Genomic DNA, 17,541 nt, shown 5'->3' on the forward strand with positions numbered 1-17,541 from the left:
AGCCACATTTTCTCACTTTGGATTTCAGGCTGTGTTGGCCTGGCTCCGCCCATAAGCACTTGAGTGATAGTCATCCACACAGTCTGCGACTGGCAGACAGAGAGATAGAGAGAGACTGAGGGGGATACTAATAAATTTTGCAGCGGGGGGGCATAATCCCACGGGACAATGCATTGGTAACTTGTTTCAAATGACAATATATACCTCTGTGATTATTATTGTACGGATCTGAATACGGGCGTGCGCGTGGGAGCATGCGCAAAGATAATACAGTGATATATAGTGCTCCCGACTCGAGGGAGAGACAGATAGATGGAGAGAGTGAGAGAGAGGCTCATACGGAGCGATCTCTCCTCTGTCTCTCCCCGAGTCCCTCTGCATGGCGACTCAAAGCGTGCACACGCGGGCTCTCTGAGCGATCTGGCTCTCTCTCTATCTCTCTCTCCCTCCCTCTGCCTCCCGTTTGAGGAAGTGTCGGGTTTCACTGTGCGCTATAGAGGGTTTAGTTATGCAGATCAGTACCCTATTCACGTCAGGGAGCGGGTCAAATCGGAACAGCTTAGTTGAGTGAGGGAGGATCTCGTGAACTTGAGACTAGACTGATGAGTCAATATGATAATTAGAGACAGACCCATTGATACTAACTCCTATTACTATAAAAACATGCTAAACACAGAAAAAAGCCATTTATAATGCATGTCCCCTTTAAAGGAACACACCAACATTATGGGAAATGTGCTTACTGTCTTCTCCGGAGTCAAACAAGACGATAGATACCAATTTCTAGGGCTGACCTTCGAATTTTCTTTTGGCATTTGAAGCTTCGGGGGCCGAGATTCGATTTTAATTCGAAGCTTCGAGCTTTGTTCAACTTTGTCAGTGCTGTAAAGTTTAAACCTTTTTAAATCTTAGACAAACGAAACACTTTGCTTTCATGAAATATTGTAAGCCGTCATTTGAGGCTAGGGATGGGTACCTTTCACATTTGAACCGATACCGGTACCTGTGAATCGATACCGGTACCCAACGGTACCTTTTTTCGGTACTTTAGTCTCAAGAAATTTAATTTACCTACCTCAGTCGTAAAAAAAAAAATCCAAACTTCAAATAACTACAATTTCGACAGTTTTCGGCTTGTCATTGCTCCGACTGCTTTGTTGTTGAATCGAGTCAAATCCTAGGTAAGCATATATTGTGCGTGTGAACGTTGACATGAAAAAAAAAAAGTTAAAAAAAAAAAAAGTTTAAAAAAAAAATATATATATATATATATATTTTTTTTTTTTTTTCGGTTTCTCACTTAATTCGATACTCGGTAGTACCGACGTGTTTCGGTTCGGTACCTCAAAAGTACCGAATTCGGTACCCATCCCTATTTGAGGCTTTATAAAAGCAACACAAATCTGTCGGTGCCGAGTCCGACCTCATCTTAAATAACAAACAGCATTGCTTGTTTTACAAAGAGAGGCAGGGTTGATTTTGAAAAAAAGAAAAATCTTTGAATTTTATTTTCCCATTCGAATCCCATGCCCATCGAATGCAGCTTCGAAGTATTTAAGACAGCCCTACCAATTTCCACTCTGTGCGTTCAGTAGAAAGCTATCCGGCTGCAAGCTAGCCTAGCTTAGCACAAATTAATGGAAGTGGATATGGATCAGCTAGCCTAGCTGTTGGCAAAAAAAATTACTTTCTACTGAACGCATAGAGAGGAAATTGGTATCCACTGTATCTTCTTGTCTGACTCTGTAGAAGACGGTAAGCACACTTCCCATAATGCTGGTGTGTTCCTTTAATGCCTTTTGGTAGATTTGAAATTTGAGGTAATCTTTGTACCTCTTGCTTCTGTTTTCCAGGACTTTGGGAGTGATGATGACCGGAAGAATAATCAAAGGTAAGATATGATCTTTTGTTCAGGAGTGTTCTAAGTGATTTGTTGTTTGTAGGGCTGGGTATCAACACTGATTACCTGATTTGATTTAGATTCACAAGGTCCCAATTTGGATATATATTAATTTAGGCTTGATAGTGCTGCTTTTATGGGGCCAGCAGCTGCCATTGTTCTCAAACTCAGCGCAAGGCGAACTAGAGACATCTGCAGGACGTGAGTCGCTAACTATTAGGGGAAACCTCGATGCATCCACTGAAAGATTAAAAGATCTGTCTCATCTGTAGTCCCTGCCTAGAATGCATGTATTTTGGTGTGGAAGGAAACTCCACACAGACAAGTCCTCCTGCTTCTCAAGTTCTACTATATTAGACAGTACGGTAGAGTCACAGGAAACTTGCAGGGCTTTTTCACATTCTGCTTTTAGTTTCACTGAATTCATGGATAATTAACCAATCAGTTTAGCATCTCCTTTTGGTTGAAAGCACTGGCAACCAGTAATTTTCACACATGGTCTGCGAGATCAACATGCAGTTATAATATCCATAAGGCATGCATGACCTTCATGGGGAGCCTCTGGAGCCATCAAATAACAAGCTACACAGGCCCCTTTTTAGTCATGCAGAATGCACATAAATCAACCTTACTACTACTACTGCTACTATTACTGCTGCTTAGGGTTGGATACCTTTCACATTTGAACCGGTACCTGTGAATCGATACCGGTACCCAACGGTAAATTTGTTCGGTACTTTAGTCTCTAAAAATGTAATCTACCTACCTCAAAATTCAAAACTTCAAATAATTTATCATTATTATTTATTTAGAACAATTTGTTAATATATACTGTATATAATATTGCAGCAAGCGTTGTCTGCATCTAGCTTTGTAAAGTGTAACAACACTTGCGACCGTTTTCGGCTTGCCATTGCCCCGACTGCTTTGTTGTTGAATCAAGTCAAATCCTAGGTAAGCATGTATTGCAGGGGTCTGCAATTAGGTTTGGAGGCGGGCCAATTTTTCCCCAAGCCATTGAATGGCGGGCCAGAACCAAAAACAATGGCTAATTTAATATAATGATAGTGAAAAATCTTTATGCTGCATAGGTGGCATAATAAACTGTAAACGACATATACATGCACTGAACATTATACCTTTGTCTTTTTTCCATTGTATTATAAAGCGCCTCTATCGGTCTATCCTACATTACGCGGGCGCAACAGTCTATCTGACGTCCACGGACCGGTTTAATGTTGAATGTTTCATGTTAAAACTATCGATTTATATGGAATTCGTTTAACTTATCCGTTGTCTTACTTATTATTATACTTATTGATTCTCAAACAAGCCTCGTCTTGTTAAATGAGAGTCTGGTCTACGGAGGAGACTGCGGCTGACATGCACATCCAGATTGGGGAATCCCCCGCGATCGATTATTGACACTTCCGCTAAATATATTAATCTAGCTACTAACTGGGGAGACTGATCAATTACGGATGAAGGAATATAGTGGGACGATCGATTATGATAGTTAACCTTGTTAGATGAGGCTGCACTGGAAATGGAGCTAATGGACTTCCGAATGTCTAATTCAAATACCTATAGCGCCGTCATTTCAGGAGCTTCTTCAAGTACTCTTTTTGTTTAAAGTTAATTGCATTGTTTTTGCATTGTTTTTAATTGCATTACTGTTCACATGCATGTGTGGTGCCGTCAGTCATGAGTAAAGATAAAGCTTGAATGACTTACTGAACTGGTGTTTTTATTTCATGGACTCGTGTTTCCCATTTCAGCACCACGCGCTGTCCACCTCACTTTGAGCAAGCCTATATATACGGTACATTGCACCTCACTGCCTATACCTGTTATTCACTCTCAACATGGATAAAACATAAAGTATGCATATAATAAAAATAATATGATTAAGATAAAATAAATATCATATTCTCAAAATAAAATGACTGGCCAGAAATTATTGCTGGCGGGCCAATTTCGGCCCGCGGGCCGCCTATTGCCGACCCCAATTGTGTGTGTGAACGTTGATGTGAATGTGCGGCACACTTCATAGGTTTCGTTTCGTGATAAACGAAACGCTGACGTCATCGGACTTAAAAAAAAACACTAAATATATATATATATATCTTTTTTTACAGTACTGAACTGTGGCACTGGCGGATCTCAGGTGAATCGGTACTCGGTAGACGGTAGTACCGACGTGATTCGGTCGGTACCCTTAATTCGGTTTGGTACCCATCCCTACTGCTGCTGCTGCTACTATTACTGCTGCTGCTACTACTACTACTACTATTATTGCTTCTGCTACTACTACTATAGGGTGACCATATTTTGATTTCCAAAAAAGAGGACATGCTGGCCCCAGCCTCGAGATACTTAATGATACTTTGCACAATCGAAGCGGGCATGGCCACCTTCATTTCACTATATGTCTTGTGTATGTATGTGATAAATAAACCTCTTGAATCTTGAATCTCTACTGCACACTTTTTTTGCAAAGCTTATCTTTATACGTTATGCTTATAGCACACGCATAAGCCTGGTCTCTTTTGAAAGATAACCTTCTGGGCGGCTACGTGATGCAGTGGGCAAGGCGCTCACCACGAATACTGGAGACGCTGGGTTCGCCTGTTCGAGCCCAGCGCTCCACATTGCTTTCAGTTTAGCTGGTCGTCCGTACTAATACACATTGGCAGTATTAGGGGGTGGGAAACTGATGGGTGGGGATCGGGCGTTGTGGACAGCGACTCCTACAGGTCGGTTGGTGCGCCTGCGCAGTAGAATCAGGAAGCGATGGGGGCGGTGCCCCTCCAAAGCGCAGACCCCTGACGCTGAAAGATCGCGCCGCGCAGGTGAAAAGATGCGACTGCTGTTACCTCGAGTATCGGAGGGGACTCATGCTATGTATGACTTAGTCCACATTGCAGCCGGCTTGTGGGAGGCAAGAAACAGCGTTCGAGACAGGGGAGGGTTGAATTGGATGATACGAAATTGGGATGGGAGAAAAATAGAAAATGGGAGAAAAAGTGGATAAAAAAAAAAGATAACCTTCTGAAGTTACTAATGCAAAAAAGGAAAATCACCTTTAGTGCTCATGAAATAGAGTAGCATAGGTCTGAACTTGAGTTGAACTTGAACTTGTGTACTCACATTTTTCTGTAGTGGTTGCAATATCCCAAATTAACCACATAACATGCGCCCAGAAAAGTGGCAATTTTTTTACTTGAACTTGAGGACTGCATACTTTTTTTGCAAAGCTTATATTTATACTTTATGCTTATAGCACATGCATAAGCCTGGTCTCTTTTGAAAGATAACATTCTGAAGTGTCTTACACAATAAAGACAAATAACTTTTAGTGCTAATGAGTAACATAGGGCTGAACTTGATTTGAACTTGAACTTGTGTACTCATGTTTTTGTTTAGTAGGCCTAGTTGCAATATTCCAAAATAATATCTATATATTTATTTTGTATAAGCTGGAAAAGACCACAAATCCATAGCCTGAAGTTTTATGTAGTACAGGTCAAAATTCTATGAAAATCCGTCCGGGTAAACCGTGTGCCAAGAAAAAAGCTCTCCATCTCTCCATTTCCTCATCCAAGTAAATTCATTTGGAATTTGTATCACTTCCGTCGTCTTCGCTTGTACATTTTCACTAGGGATGCACCGATATGAAAATTGGCCACCGATACCGATTGTTCAACTAACACTATCGGCCGATACCGATACCGATATTTGTATATTTGTATATAAGTATTTGTAATTTCTTTTATTTTATTTTTTTTATTTTTTTTAATGAAACTACTGTGTATTTGTATGTGTGTTTGTATTTGTAGGCCTCTTTACTTACTTAAAAAAAGGAAACATCAAGAAATATGTTTATGGTATCACTATCTCTCTCCCAGTATCGTCTGGCGGCCTGCAGAGGGATACTATTTTCTCAACCAGAGCTTTCAACCAATGCAATGGAACCATTCTGGGGCCTGCAGCGGGATACTATTCTCTCAACCAGAGCTTTCAACCAATGCAATGGAACCATTTTGATTGACAGTCGATTCGGCCAATTACGCCACACCGCTAGCACCCACCTCCTGCTGTTCTTACCACCAATCGGCAAGCGTTTATTCATTTTCTACTTTCGGGCATGCCGCCATTGATCTGCTTGCGACTCACTCGAGAGCACAACAAACTTAACGTAGCTAATACCTTAGCTGCCCGGCCCGCCGACCAGCGCTCCACAGCATGACCAAATGAGACATAATGATTTTACTGCAACAAATGTTATAATAAAACAAAGCCTTTCTATACATTTGTCTGGTTGAAAACTTTATTAACAGATTGCAGAATGGGTAGTTTGGTACGGAATGAGCAACGGAATGGAACTGAGCTATGAACGGAATAATGCCTTGCTTACTTGCTGTGTTCGGGTAAATAATATGCTGATGTTATATTGAACGTGTAACACTAACTATATAACGTTATTAACTAACTAGCTACCGTACCGGGAGCTCACGTTGATGCCTGGATGGTGCTAACTAACTAGCTACCGTACCGGGAGCTCACGTTGATGCCTGGATGGTGCTAACTAACTAGCTACCGTACCGGGAGCTCACGTTGATGCCTGGATGGTGCTAACTAACTAGCTACCGTACCGGGAGCTCACGTTGATGCCTGGATGGTGCTAACTAACTAGTAGTGGGTAGTTGGGTACGGAATGAGCAACGGAATGGAACTGAGCTATGAACGGACTCGGAGTAATGCCTTGCTGCTATGGGTAATAATAATATGCTGATGTTATTGTCCGTGTAACACTAACTATATAACGTTAATGCCACAAAACGAATGCCTTGTTAATCATAAGTAGTAACTTTGATGCAGTAGCTTGTGTGTGTGTGGGGGACGGCGGGCGTTGTGCAGGTAGGTCGCGAGTGAACTTTTATTTTTTTTGCCTTTTGATGCTACACAAATTGATGGTTATTTATCGGCGACTGCTATCGGCACATTTGAGCTTATCGGCCGATAGGCCGATAGCAGTCAACAAGGCACTTATCGGCCGATACCGATACCCGACCGATATATCGGTGCACCCCTAATTTTCGCACAGGAAAGATATCACTGGAAAGCTATACTCATTGTTTGCTACAAGTTACAACACTGACCAATCATTTTCGCAATCGACGGATGAATGACTTCTGGAGCCTCGGGAGTCCAGGGTGATAATCTGATGCGCGCGCGTAAAAAGTCGCACGCCTAACATATCGGCATGTAACTCGAGAACCGAGGGATAGATTTTGTCGAGTGACGTGGCCTTCGAACGGCAACAAACTTTAATTCGGTCATTTATATTTTCGGCGAAAAATGCAGTCCGAGCCTTCAGACGTTTGCAAAGTGCCCTGAAACTGAAACTGAAACTGAAAAACAATGAAACCCAGACATTTTCATGCATTTATAAAAAAAAAAAAAAAAAAAAAAAAACGGACCCGGACAGGGCGTGAAAAGAGGACATGTCCGGTCAAAAGAGGACGCTTGGTCACCCTAACTACTACTACTACTACTATTATTGCTGCTGCTACTACTACTGCTACTATTACTGCTGCTGCTGCTGTTACTACTACTATTATTGCTGCTACTGCTACTATTACTGCTGCTGCTGCTGCTGCTGCTGCTGCTGCTACTATTATTGCTGCTTCTGCTGCTGCTGATACTACTTATGGCCAAAGGAAAGGACACTTTAAATTAGAATAACAGGAACAGTGTATTGCACTACCAAAGCTAACTAGCATGTCCCATATGCTCTGTAAATAACTATGTACAGATACCGAGATGTCACTCCGTTACCTGTTTACTGCACAATGTTGTTTTTTAATTTTTTTATTCTATTATATGTTGTACCACTGTATTGCACATCGTTGCGGGCAAGACCACCCGCATTTCATTGTATACCTGTATGCCGTGACAATTAAAACTCTTGACTTGACTTGACTTGACTACTACTACTGCTACTATTACTACTACTACTACTACTGCTGCTGCTGCTGCTACTACTACTATTATTGCTGCTTCTGCTGCTGCCGCTGCTACTACTACTACTGCTACTATTACTACTACTGCTACTATTACTGCTGCTGCTGCTACTATTACTGCTGCTGCAGCTACTAATATACTACTACTACTACTACTGCTACTATTACCGCTGCTACTACTGCTACTAATTATACTACTACTGCTACTACTATTACTACTACTACCATCACTACTACTACTACTACTACTACTACTACTACTACAATCACTACTGCTACTACCATCACTACTACTACTACTACTGCTGCTGCTACTGCTGCCTTTAAAAAAAAAATATTAGTGATTCAGAGTTCGCTCCTCTATTTCTGCTGGACATGAAACCTCACTTTAGCTTATTTCTCTGAAATTGCCTACCCCACCATTTATAGGACACATTTTATGGAAAATGTCTTATCTGTCTGTATGGGATTCTCAGTCTGAAATGTTATTTAGGTGTTGGGGGGAAATTGCATAGGTTCTCCTTGCTGTTTTGGCCAGGGTTTGAAGTTTTCAGATTAACAAGCCAAAACAAGCTGTTCAGAATTACTGCTTGTTGTGATGTTACAGCACAAAACAATTAATTAACTGTGCTTTTTCTAGCCAGGAACACTGTCTACCAAATCACTTCCCAGTTTGTAAAATATTCTTTACTCTTGGGTGTGGGGTAGCTACTAGCTAGACAGGGAAATGAATAATTCATATACAAAAAGAAATTGACCTCATGCTCGAAAGGACTTACGAGAAAGTTTTGAACAAATTTCGTATTTTGTATCATTAACAATTACCTTTTACATAACTCAACGAGGCATCGTGATGTCTGAAGATAAATAAAAGCACTGCACAAACACTGCAAATGACTGTGAATAAATAAATAATTAACTAAACTCAATCGTCCGGATATAGCTATAGTGGAATAGACTGTATTAATATTCCATATACCGTCTTGTTCTCTATTATTATTATTATTATTATTATTATTATTATTATTATTATTTATAGAGTTGAACCCACACAAATGACAACAGACGCAGCAGCATTGGACTGCTGAAAAGACGCTGGATGTCTCTGGACGCAGCAGCTGACACACCTCAGACAACCCCTCCAGTGGCCAGCATCTCTCTCTTGTGTTTTTTTTGGACTCTGATTTCACCTGTTAACTCGTGCAATGCCGCTTTTTTTGGGTGGCCTTGTACGCGTATTGCCACTACTAAATAAGATGTCATGTTCTACTCCTTACAACAGTTCTGCGTTTATGGTGTACCATGTATATACCATATAATATACATTCTCACCGTATATATTCAAATTAGATTTAGACTAGTTTATTTGCAAAAAGAAATGTTTCCCACATTCAAGGAAGTCGTATGACATACATTTTTTTTTAAGATACATAAGATGTCCCCTTTTATTATTGGGTAGACCTCACTAAAAACTAACCACTGCCCATCTGTATCAGAGAGCTGGGGTTTAACAGATGGTAACCTCGCCAAGAAGAGTGTGATGTCATAAACCTAAATCCAGTCTTGTTTAGTCGTAGATTAGGAGAGTTTGGTGCCGGGTGGTGATAAGACATATTTGAACATGTTGTTACAGGCCTAATGCTGGCTGTACAGTCAGTGAGTCAGTCCACTCTGCTGGGCCAGGGGTTTAGAGTCATTACACAACCCTCATCCTCCTCCATCAGGTAGATGTGTAGAGGAAGCCAGGAGATAATTTAGTAAAGGCACGTCCCTAACCAGGTGCTTCATATAAATGGCAGCAAAATGAAGAAGAACAAGGACACAGATAGGCCTTTCACACTGACAGGGCTCCGTGCCAGTTCCCAAACCTAATTTTGAACCGGCTGGCGCGTTCAGATCGAGAGTAAATTGGTTCGGAACCTGAAAAGTTGGTTCTCAAGCTTGAACCAAATTATTATTTTCTTTTGTTTTTGCTAACCGTGACATCATGAGTGGGCGTGTCATATTCTAGGTTGTGAATACAAGAGGAAGAAGGACACACAAGGTTTAACCAATCTGGGGGTCAGACTGCATAGAGTATCCACATGGTGCATTGAGGAACAGTGGAACTTTGGTTCTGCTTAAACTGGCGTGAGTGCAGGCCGATTTCGCCAGAAAGCACCATGGTTCTTCTGAGACTCCAGAACGGAACCGGAACCAGAACCATATCTGTCTGAAAGGTAATAGATGTAAAGCATTACATTACAACCAGGGACTGGTGTAGCGCAGCGGTACATGGTACATCTACCAACAACTGTAGGAGTAAACTTCGACATGCTGCCGGGAGGAGCCGGAATCGAACCGGGAACCTTCCAATTACCAGGTGACTGCTCTACCTCCTGAGCCACTGTCGCCCCAAATTAGTGACAGTACCGATCATACAGGTGCTTCACATCTAAAACGATACTGACACACTGGACTCGATGTTCCCTATGTGGTTTATTAAGCAACGTTATGATCAAAACGGGTCTTGAGTTTACTGTACAAGGCACACAAGGCAAGGTTTTGTTTATTCCTGTGACCTACTTTGCTGACCCTGTTGACAAGAGTGGTGGAACGTCTAGGAGCTCCCTCAGTTCAGTTATGAAAGCTGTAACAGACCTGCTTGGGAGATTTGTTTGCCTTCATTTCATTGACAACTGCTGACGACCACTTGTGTCACTATACACTATACCAATTCAGAATATTAAACGTTCAGTATCGGCTGATATAGAGTATTGATCCAATCCATTGTTTTTACAGAACAGTATAGACGTAGACCATCAGTTTGGGGTCACTGGACAAAAATGTAGTTTTTTGCCTGGTATCGATGCATCCCTTCACATAGCCTATACAGAGGGGCTCTACAGTCTGCAGCCTACAAATACCCACAGGCCACAACCCCTTGTGGCCGTACGCAGAGCTGGTTTTATGTGCAAGTCACGCAACCATAAGTGGAATATTAGCCAGCATTGTTAGTCTGTAACACTTCTAGTAGCCTACATTCGCTCATATAGAGCAGTGTTTTCAGACTCATAATACAACCCTCTGTGCCACTGATGTATTTTTAGAGTTGTTGGCAACAAAGAGGCAACCATTTAAATAAAACATTTTTAGGCATTTCTGTTTCTTTACTTAGTACATGGTGGAGAGCGACAGGACTCTGTTCCCTCAGTGCATTGCTCCTAAGATCCAATGTCCTCTTAAACTCTTAAATTTATGATGAATTGAAAATGGGGGACCCTGATGTAAACAAGACGAAAGTCTTTCTCTGGTCTGCATCCCCTTAACAATTGTATGTATTGAGCTGTACTGTACTGTACCCATTCTGCAATCTGTTAATAAACTTTTCAATCAATCAATCAAACAATCAACCAACGTTCCCTCAACACAACTTAAGGCACTAAGTTCCTCAGCCCAATGTGCCCTCGGTTGTATTCCTTCAGTGTATATTCCCTTAGCCTAATGTTCCCTCAGACAGTGTTTTCTCTCAACCTAATGTTCCCTCAGAACAGTGTTCCCTTAGCCTAATGTTGCCTCAACCTAATGTTCCCCCAGACCAGTGTTCCCTCTCAGCCCAATGTTCCCTTTCAACCTAATGTTCCCTTAGCCCAATGTTCCCTCAGAAGAGTGTTCCCTTAGCCTAATGGTGCCTCAACCTAATGTTCCCTTCGTCCAATGTTCCCTCTCAGCCCAATGTTCCCTCAACCTAATGTTCCCTTCACCCAATGTTCCCTCAACTTAATGTTCCCTCTCAGCCCAATGTTACCTCAACCTAATGTTCCCTTCACCCAATGTTCCCTCAACCTAATGTTCCCTTCACCCAATGTTCCCTCAACCTAATGTTCCCTTCACCCAATGTTCCCTCAACCTAATGTTCCCTCTCAGCCCAATGTTCCCTCAATCTAATGTTCCCTTCACCCAATGTTCCCTCAACCTAATGTTCCCTTCGCCTAATGTTCCCTCAACCTAATGTTCCCTCCACCAAATGTTCCCTCTCAGCCCAATGTTCCCTCAACCTAATGTTCCCTTCACCCAATGTTCCCTCAACCTAATGTTCCATTCACCCAATGTTCCCTCAACCTAATGTTCCCTCTTAGCCCAATGTTCCCTCAACCTAATGTTCCCTTCGTCCAATGTTCCCTCTCAGCCCAATGTTCCCTCAACCTAATGTTCCCTTCACCCAATGTTCCCTCTCAGCCCAATGTTCCCTCAACCTAATGTTCCCTTCACCCAATGTTCCCTCAACCTAATGTTCCCTTCGCCCAATGTTCCCTCAACCTAATGTTCCCTCCACCAAATGTTCTGTCAATATAATGTTCCCTGAACCTAATGTTCCCTCTCAGCCCAATGTTCCCTCAATCTAATGTCCCCTCCGCCAAAGATTCCCTCTCAGCCTAATGTTTCCTCAGCCCAATATTCCCTCCCAACCTAATTATTCCCTCAACATAAATTGACAACCAGGATATAGGTTTGAAGGAACATAGGGGATTGTGCCATAGAGAAAATGCCACAGGGGTAGTTAAGGTGAGGGATCATAGGATGGACCCAGAGAGAGAGAAATAGTGGTGATTAGAAGCAACAAAGGTCGTGAACCAGACTTGACCCAAACAGCGCTGTACGTTCATGGTATGTGCCTCAGCCTGTTCTGCTTCTAAAATACCATGAGGCCACCATTTAGACACGCAGCCAGAGGGAACGGCAAAGAGGGTTAAGAAAGAAGAGGCCAATCATGCTGGGAAATGATTGGGAGGCACTGTCCTGAAAACCATGTCATTCACATCACTGACAAAACTGTCACAGCATCCCTGTAAATGTCTGGGGAATAGCAACTTCTTAAACACCAGGAATGTCAATTTGAATATTGTAAATAAACTATTTTCTTTTTTTGTACCTACTTTTTCTCCTAATTTTTCTGTGATTTTTCTCCCATCCCCTATTTCCTCTCGTGCCAATTCTCCCTCCCCTGTCCTGATCGTTGCTTGCATGTGCCCCCCACTGGCCTGTCGTAGGGAGGATAGAAGCCCATCACATGTCCCCTCTGATACATGTGGAGGCAGCTAGTCACTTCTTTTCACCTGCCAGCGCGGACTCTCATTGGCGAGGTGTAACGTGTGGGAGGCTCACACTGCCCCCGCCATTTCCTGCCTTTGCTGTGCAGGCGCCCTGACCGACCTGTAGGAGTCGCTGTTTGCAACGACCAGACTACCACCCATCGACTCCCCTCCTGCTGACTCTGCCAATTGAGTCAGTATGACGGCCGGCCCAAGCCGGAGGCAACGCTGACAGCCGCATTCCAGACCGGTGTCTCTTGCGTTGGTGACGAGCGCAATGTCCGCTGCGCCACCCAGCCGCCCCGTAAATAAACTATTTTCTAATTTGTATGTCAAAACTAGCCAAACTGCTAACCTAGCTTATCCTCATTGTTTGTACATCGTCAACAGAAGGTGAAATAAGTCATCAATACGCACCCAAAATATAGCTGAATGACATTTCAAAACATTTCTAATCCCTAAACATTGCAATCTGATTTGCTCAATCAAATAAGCCTCAATTGCAATTTTACATCCCACTCCAGTCATTTTGGGAACAGTTCTGCTGGCTATGGAGAGGATTCTCTACCTCAGTCGTGCATAATGTTAGCAAGTCTATATCAGTCTATAATGTTAGCAGGTCTATATCAGTCCATAATGTTAGCAGGTCTGTATCAGTCTATAATGTTAGCAGGTCTATATCAGTATAATGTTAGCAGGTCTATATCAGTCCATAATGTTAGCAGGTCTATATCAGTATAATGTTAGCAGGTCTATATCAGTCCATAATGTTAGCAGTCACTGACAAAACTGTCACAGCATCCCTGTAAATGTCTGGGGAATAGCAACTTCTTAAACACCAGGAATGTCAATTTGAATATTGTAAATAAACTATTTTCTTTTTTTGTACCTACTTTTTCTCCTCATTTTTCTGTGATTTTTCTCCCATCCCCTATTTCCTCTCGTGCCAATTCTCCCTCCCCTGTCCTGATCGTTGCTTGCATGTGCCCCCCACTGGCCTGTCGTAGGGAGGATAGAAGCCCATCACATGTCCCCTCTGATACATGTGGAGGCAGCTAGTCACTTCTTTTCACCTGCCAGCGCGGACTCTCATTGGCGAGGTGTAACGTGTGGGAGGCTCACACTGCCCCCGCCATTTCCTGCCTTTGCTGTGCAGGCGCCCTGACCGACCTGTAGGAGTCGCTGTTTGCAACGACCAGACTACCACCCATCGACTCCCCTCCTGCTGACTCTGCCAATTGAGTCAGTATGACGGCCGGCCCAAGCCGGAGGCAACGCTGACAGCCGCATTCCAGACCGGTGTCTCTTGCGTTGGTGACGAGCGCAATGTCCGCTGCGCCACCCAGCCGCCCCGTAAATAAACTATTTTCTAATTTGTATGTCAAAACTAGCCAAACTGCTAACCTAGCTTATCCTCATTGTTTGTACATCGTCAACAGAAGGTGAAATAAGTCATCAATACGCACCCAAAATATAGCTGAATGACATTTCAAAACATTTCTAATCCCTAAACATTGCAATCTGATTTGCTCAATCAAATAAGCCTCAATTGCAATTTTACATCCCACTCCAGTCATTTTGGGAACAGTTCTGCTGGCTATGGAGAGGATTCTCTACCTCAGTCGTGCATAATGTTAGCAAGTCTATATCAGTCTATAATGTTAGCAGGTCTATATCAGTCCATAATGTTAGCAGGTCTGTATCAGTCTATAATGTTAGCAGGTCTATATCAGTATAATGTTAGCAGGTCTATATCAGTCCATAATGTTAGCAGGTCTATATCAGTATAATGTTAGCAGGTCTATATCAGTCCATAATGTTAGCAGGTCTATATCAGTCTATAATGTTAGCAGGTCTATATCAGTCTATAATGTTAGCAGGTCTGTATCAGTCCATAATGTTAGCAGGTCTATATCAGGCCATAATGTTAGCAGGTCTGTATCAGTCCATAATGTTAGCAGGTCTATATCAGCCAGGTGTTTCAACAAGAAGGATTGCTCTGTCGGATAACTCTACAAATGATTGTGAAATAACTTCTCAAGTCTTGTTTATGATGAGAGATCACCGGTACGGCTGCAAGACATCAATTATATAAGTTGAACAACATACAAATGATTAAGAAGATCAGGGAGTACATGGAATTCATGTAAACTCTTTTCGGGCTGGCTGGGTAAACCGTGATACAGACATAAACAAATTAGTAGTCCCACCACCAACATAAGAATGGAGACATTACTTTCATATGAGCTTTTCTGACCTATTGATACAAGGAATAACCGTAATGCTGTTTTAACATGTGTTGTTTTGCTGTTAGCCTGCACTAACTGTAGCCTTAGCTGTCGCATCTGGTACCTGACACACTAGTAGCTCTGAAGTCTATATACCTGTACTATACCTATTAGGGGTGTAACGGTACACAAAAACCACAGTTTGGTACGTACCTTGGTTTTGAAGTCACGGTTCGGTACGGGTTTTCGGTACAGTGGGGGAAAGTTTGGCTTTCCATGTTCCACTCAGGGGTTATGTAGTGTGCAGTAACTAATTGTACTTGTATGGCTGTCAAACGAATATTCTATTTTGAAATTAATAATCGACTTAATTATTTATAATTGAAAAGAAAATTACAGGTAATATCTCAGTGTTGTGTGTGGGTTAAACGAACACCCGGCCCTTTGCGCAAATTATATTTTGGGAATGGGTGAACTTTGGAGTTTTTAATTCAATTCTGCACGCAAAAAAAAGTTCTGCACGTGCGCTCGCTAGTGGTTAACTCACTGGAGGCCAAACCTGAGATAGTCCGGGTTAACTCTCCATGCTCTGGGCGCCAAACCCGAGAAATCTCGGGTTTTAATCCATATTTCTTTTATTAGTGATATCCATTCATTTTTCATCCATCCAGCCTGACGTTATCATTGGGAATGGGTCTGAGCTCGCAAAGGGCAAATACCGCCGCCTATCGTCTCCCGGATGGTATTGCACATCATTGGATTGGATTGGCTGGGACTGTGCATCAAAAAAATAAGTCCGTCCATGTTTTACTTCTCGGGCATGCAGTATCGTTATAACCGATGGACTGAGGACACTCAGTTTGGATTATGTGTTTTGGATATATAACGTTGGATCCATGGCCGCCTAGTTATAGTTGAAAGTGGGGGTGCAAGATATTTTTTTATATTTATTTTTTATTTTTTGGAGGTGGTTTGGCAGATTTTTTTTTAAATTTAATGAACCTGTACGTGCAATTTCCTGCAATATAGAGCCTTCAATCTTGACCAATAAAGCTGCTCTTTTCTCTATAAAACTCAGTTTATATTGCAGTATGATAGCCAATTACTATAATAATAATATATTAATATATATATATACTGTATATACACTGTATATTGATTTTTCGCTCATTTATTTTTATTAAATCAATCTCCTTTCAAATAGGCCAAGTTTTTAATAAGAAAGAGAAAAAAATATATATTTCCATTACCTGTAACTCTTGTGTCTCTTTCTCTCCTTCTCTGCCTCCTCCCTGAGTCTGCAGTGCACAGTCATGACATCGATCTAAAAAAAAAAAAAAATTGGAGGCCCCTCGTCACTAAAGGCCCACGGGCCGCGGCCGTCGTTAATCCGGCCCTGCTCGTCTGCCATATAGATAGCGTTAACGTTTGCAAACGAAGTCAACGTCATCCAGCTGACACCACATATCTAGATAACGTTAGCTAGCGGCTAGCACTAAAGCTAACGCCAACCAGAGGGAAACGTTATTATTATTTATTAGAGGATTTACGGTATGACCAGATCGCATTTCGGGACCGTGAAACACTTTTATTGTATTGCGTGGTAGAACCGTAGAAGTTCTACCACTGAATAGTAAAGACATGTCTAACATAATCCTTTTATTTGAACAACTTACTGGAAAATCCTGCCTGCCTGCCACCAATATTATGACACAATCGGTGGGCTTTGATATTTACACTCAGCCTACCTGAGCTACCTGTGCGCCAAGGTCTGCTGGGGATGGGAGGCACTGGATCAAACCATATGGGGCAGGGGGGGGGGGGGGGGGGTCGCAATCTTTGGAAACTTAAAAACTTGCTATTAAGTGTCATTGCGTATTATTAATTTTATTGAAATTACGTAGTTATGGTTAGATTTATATATTGGGGGGGATATAACATGTTTTTCATATGATCAAAAAGTGGGGGTGCAAAAGCAGACGTTTGCCCCCCCGAGCTCAATAGTGGTGGGGCACCTGCTTCGACTGCTTCATTATGTAGGCGTCTACGGTTGGATCAATAAACGCGATCAATATTTGGAATGGCGATCAGGAATTGGATTAATCTTTTTGCATGACATCAGATGTGAGGTAAGGCCTTTATGTTACGAATCTTGGGGTAATCAGATGTTCCTATCACCGCCAACGCAGCGTGTGCGTGTGTGTGTGTGTGTGTGAGGTTCGTGCCGACCAAAGTACGGAGAAGCAATTTTTCAGACTGCGCTTCTCTTCGTGCATGAGGACACATATACTATCAATAATCTAGCGTTTATTTGA

General features: G+C 42.2%; 1 protein-coding gene across 1 annotated transcript in view; it reads left to right on the forward strand.

Moving 5' to 3' along the window:
• Positions 1-17,541, forward strand: part of LOC311237130 (protein phosphatase Slingshot homolog 1-like) — a gene marked incomplete at its 5' end in the record, with an annotated part of 85,171 nt that overhangs the window by 5,524 nt on the left and 62,106 nt on the right. The window contains 1 exon segment of the mRNA XM_084324936.1: positions 1,854-1,891. Coding sequence (XP_084181062.1) covers positions 1,854-1,891 — 38 coding nt within the window.

Source organism: Notolepis coatsorum, assembly GCF_963971535.1.
Source record: "Notolepis coatsorum genome assembly, chromosome: 11".
NCBI classification, from domain to species: Eukaryota; Metazoa; Chordata; class Actinopteri; order Aulopiformes; family Paralepididae; genus Notolepis; species Notolepis coatsorum.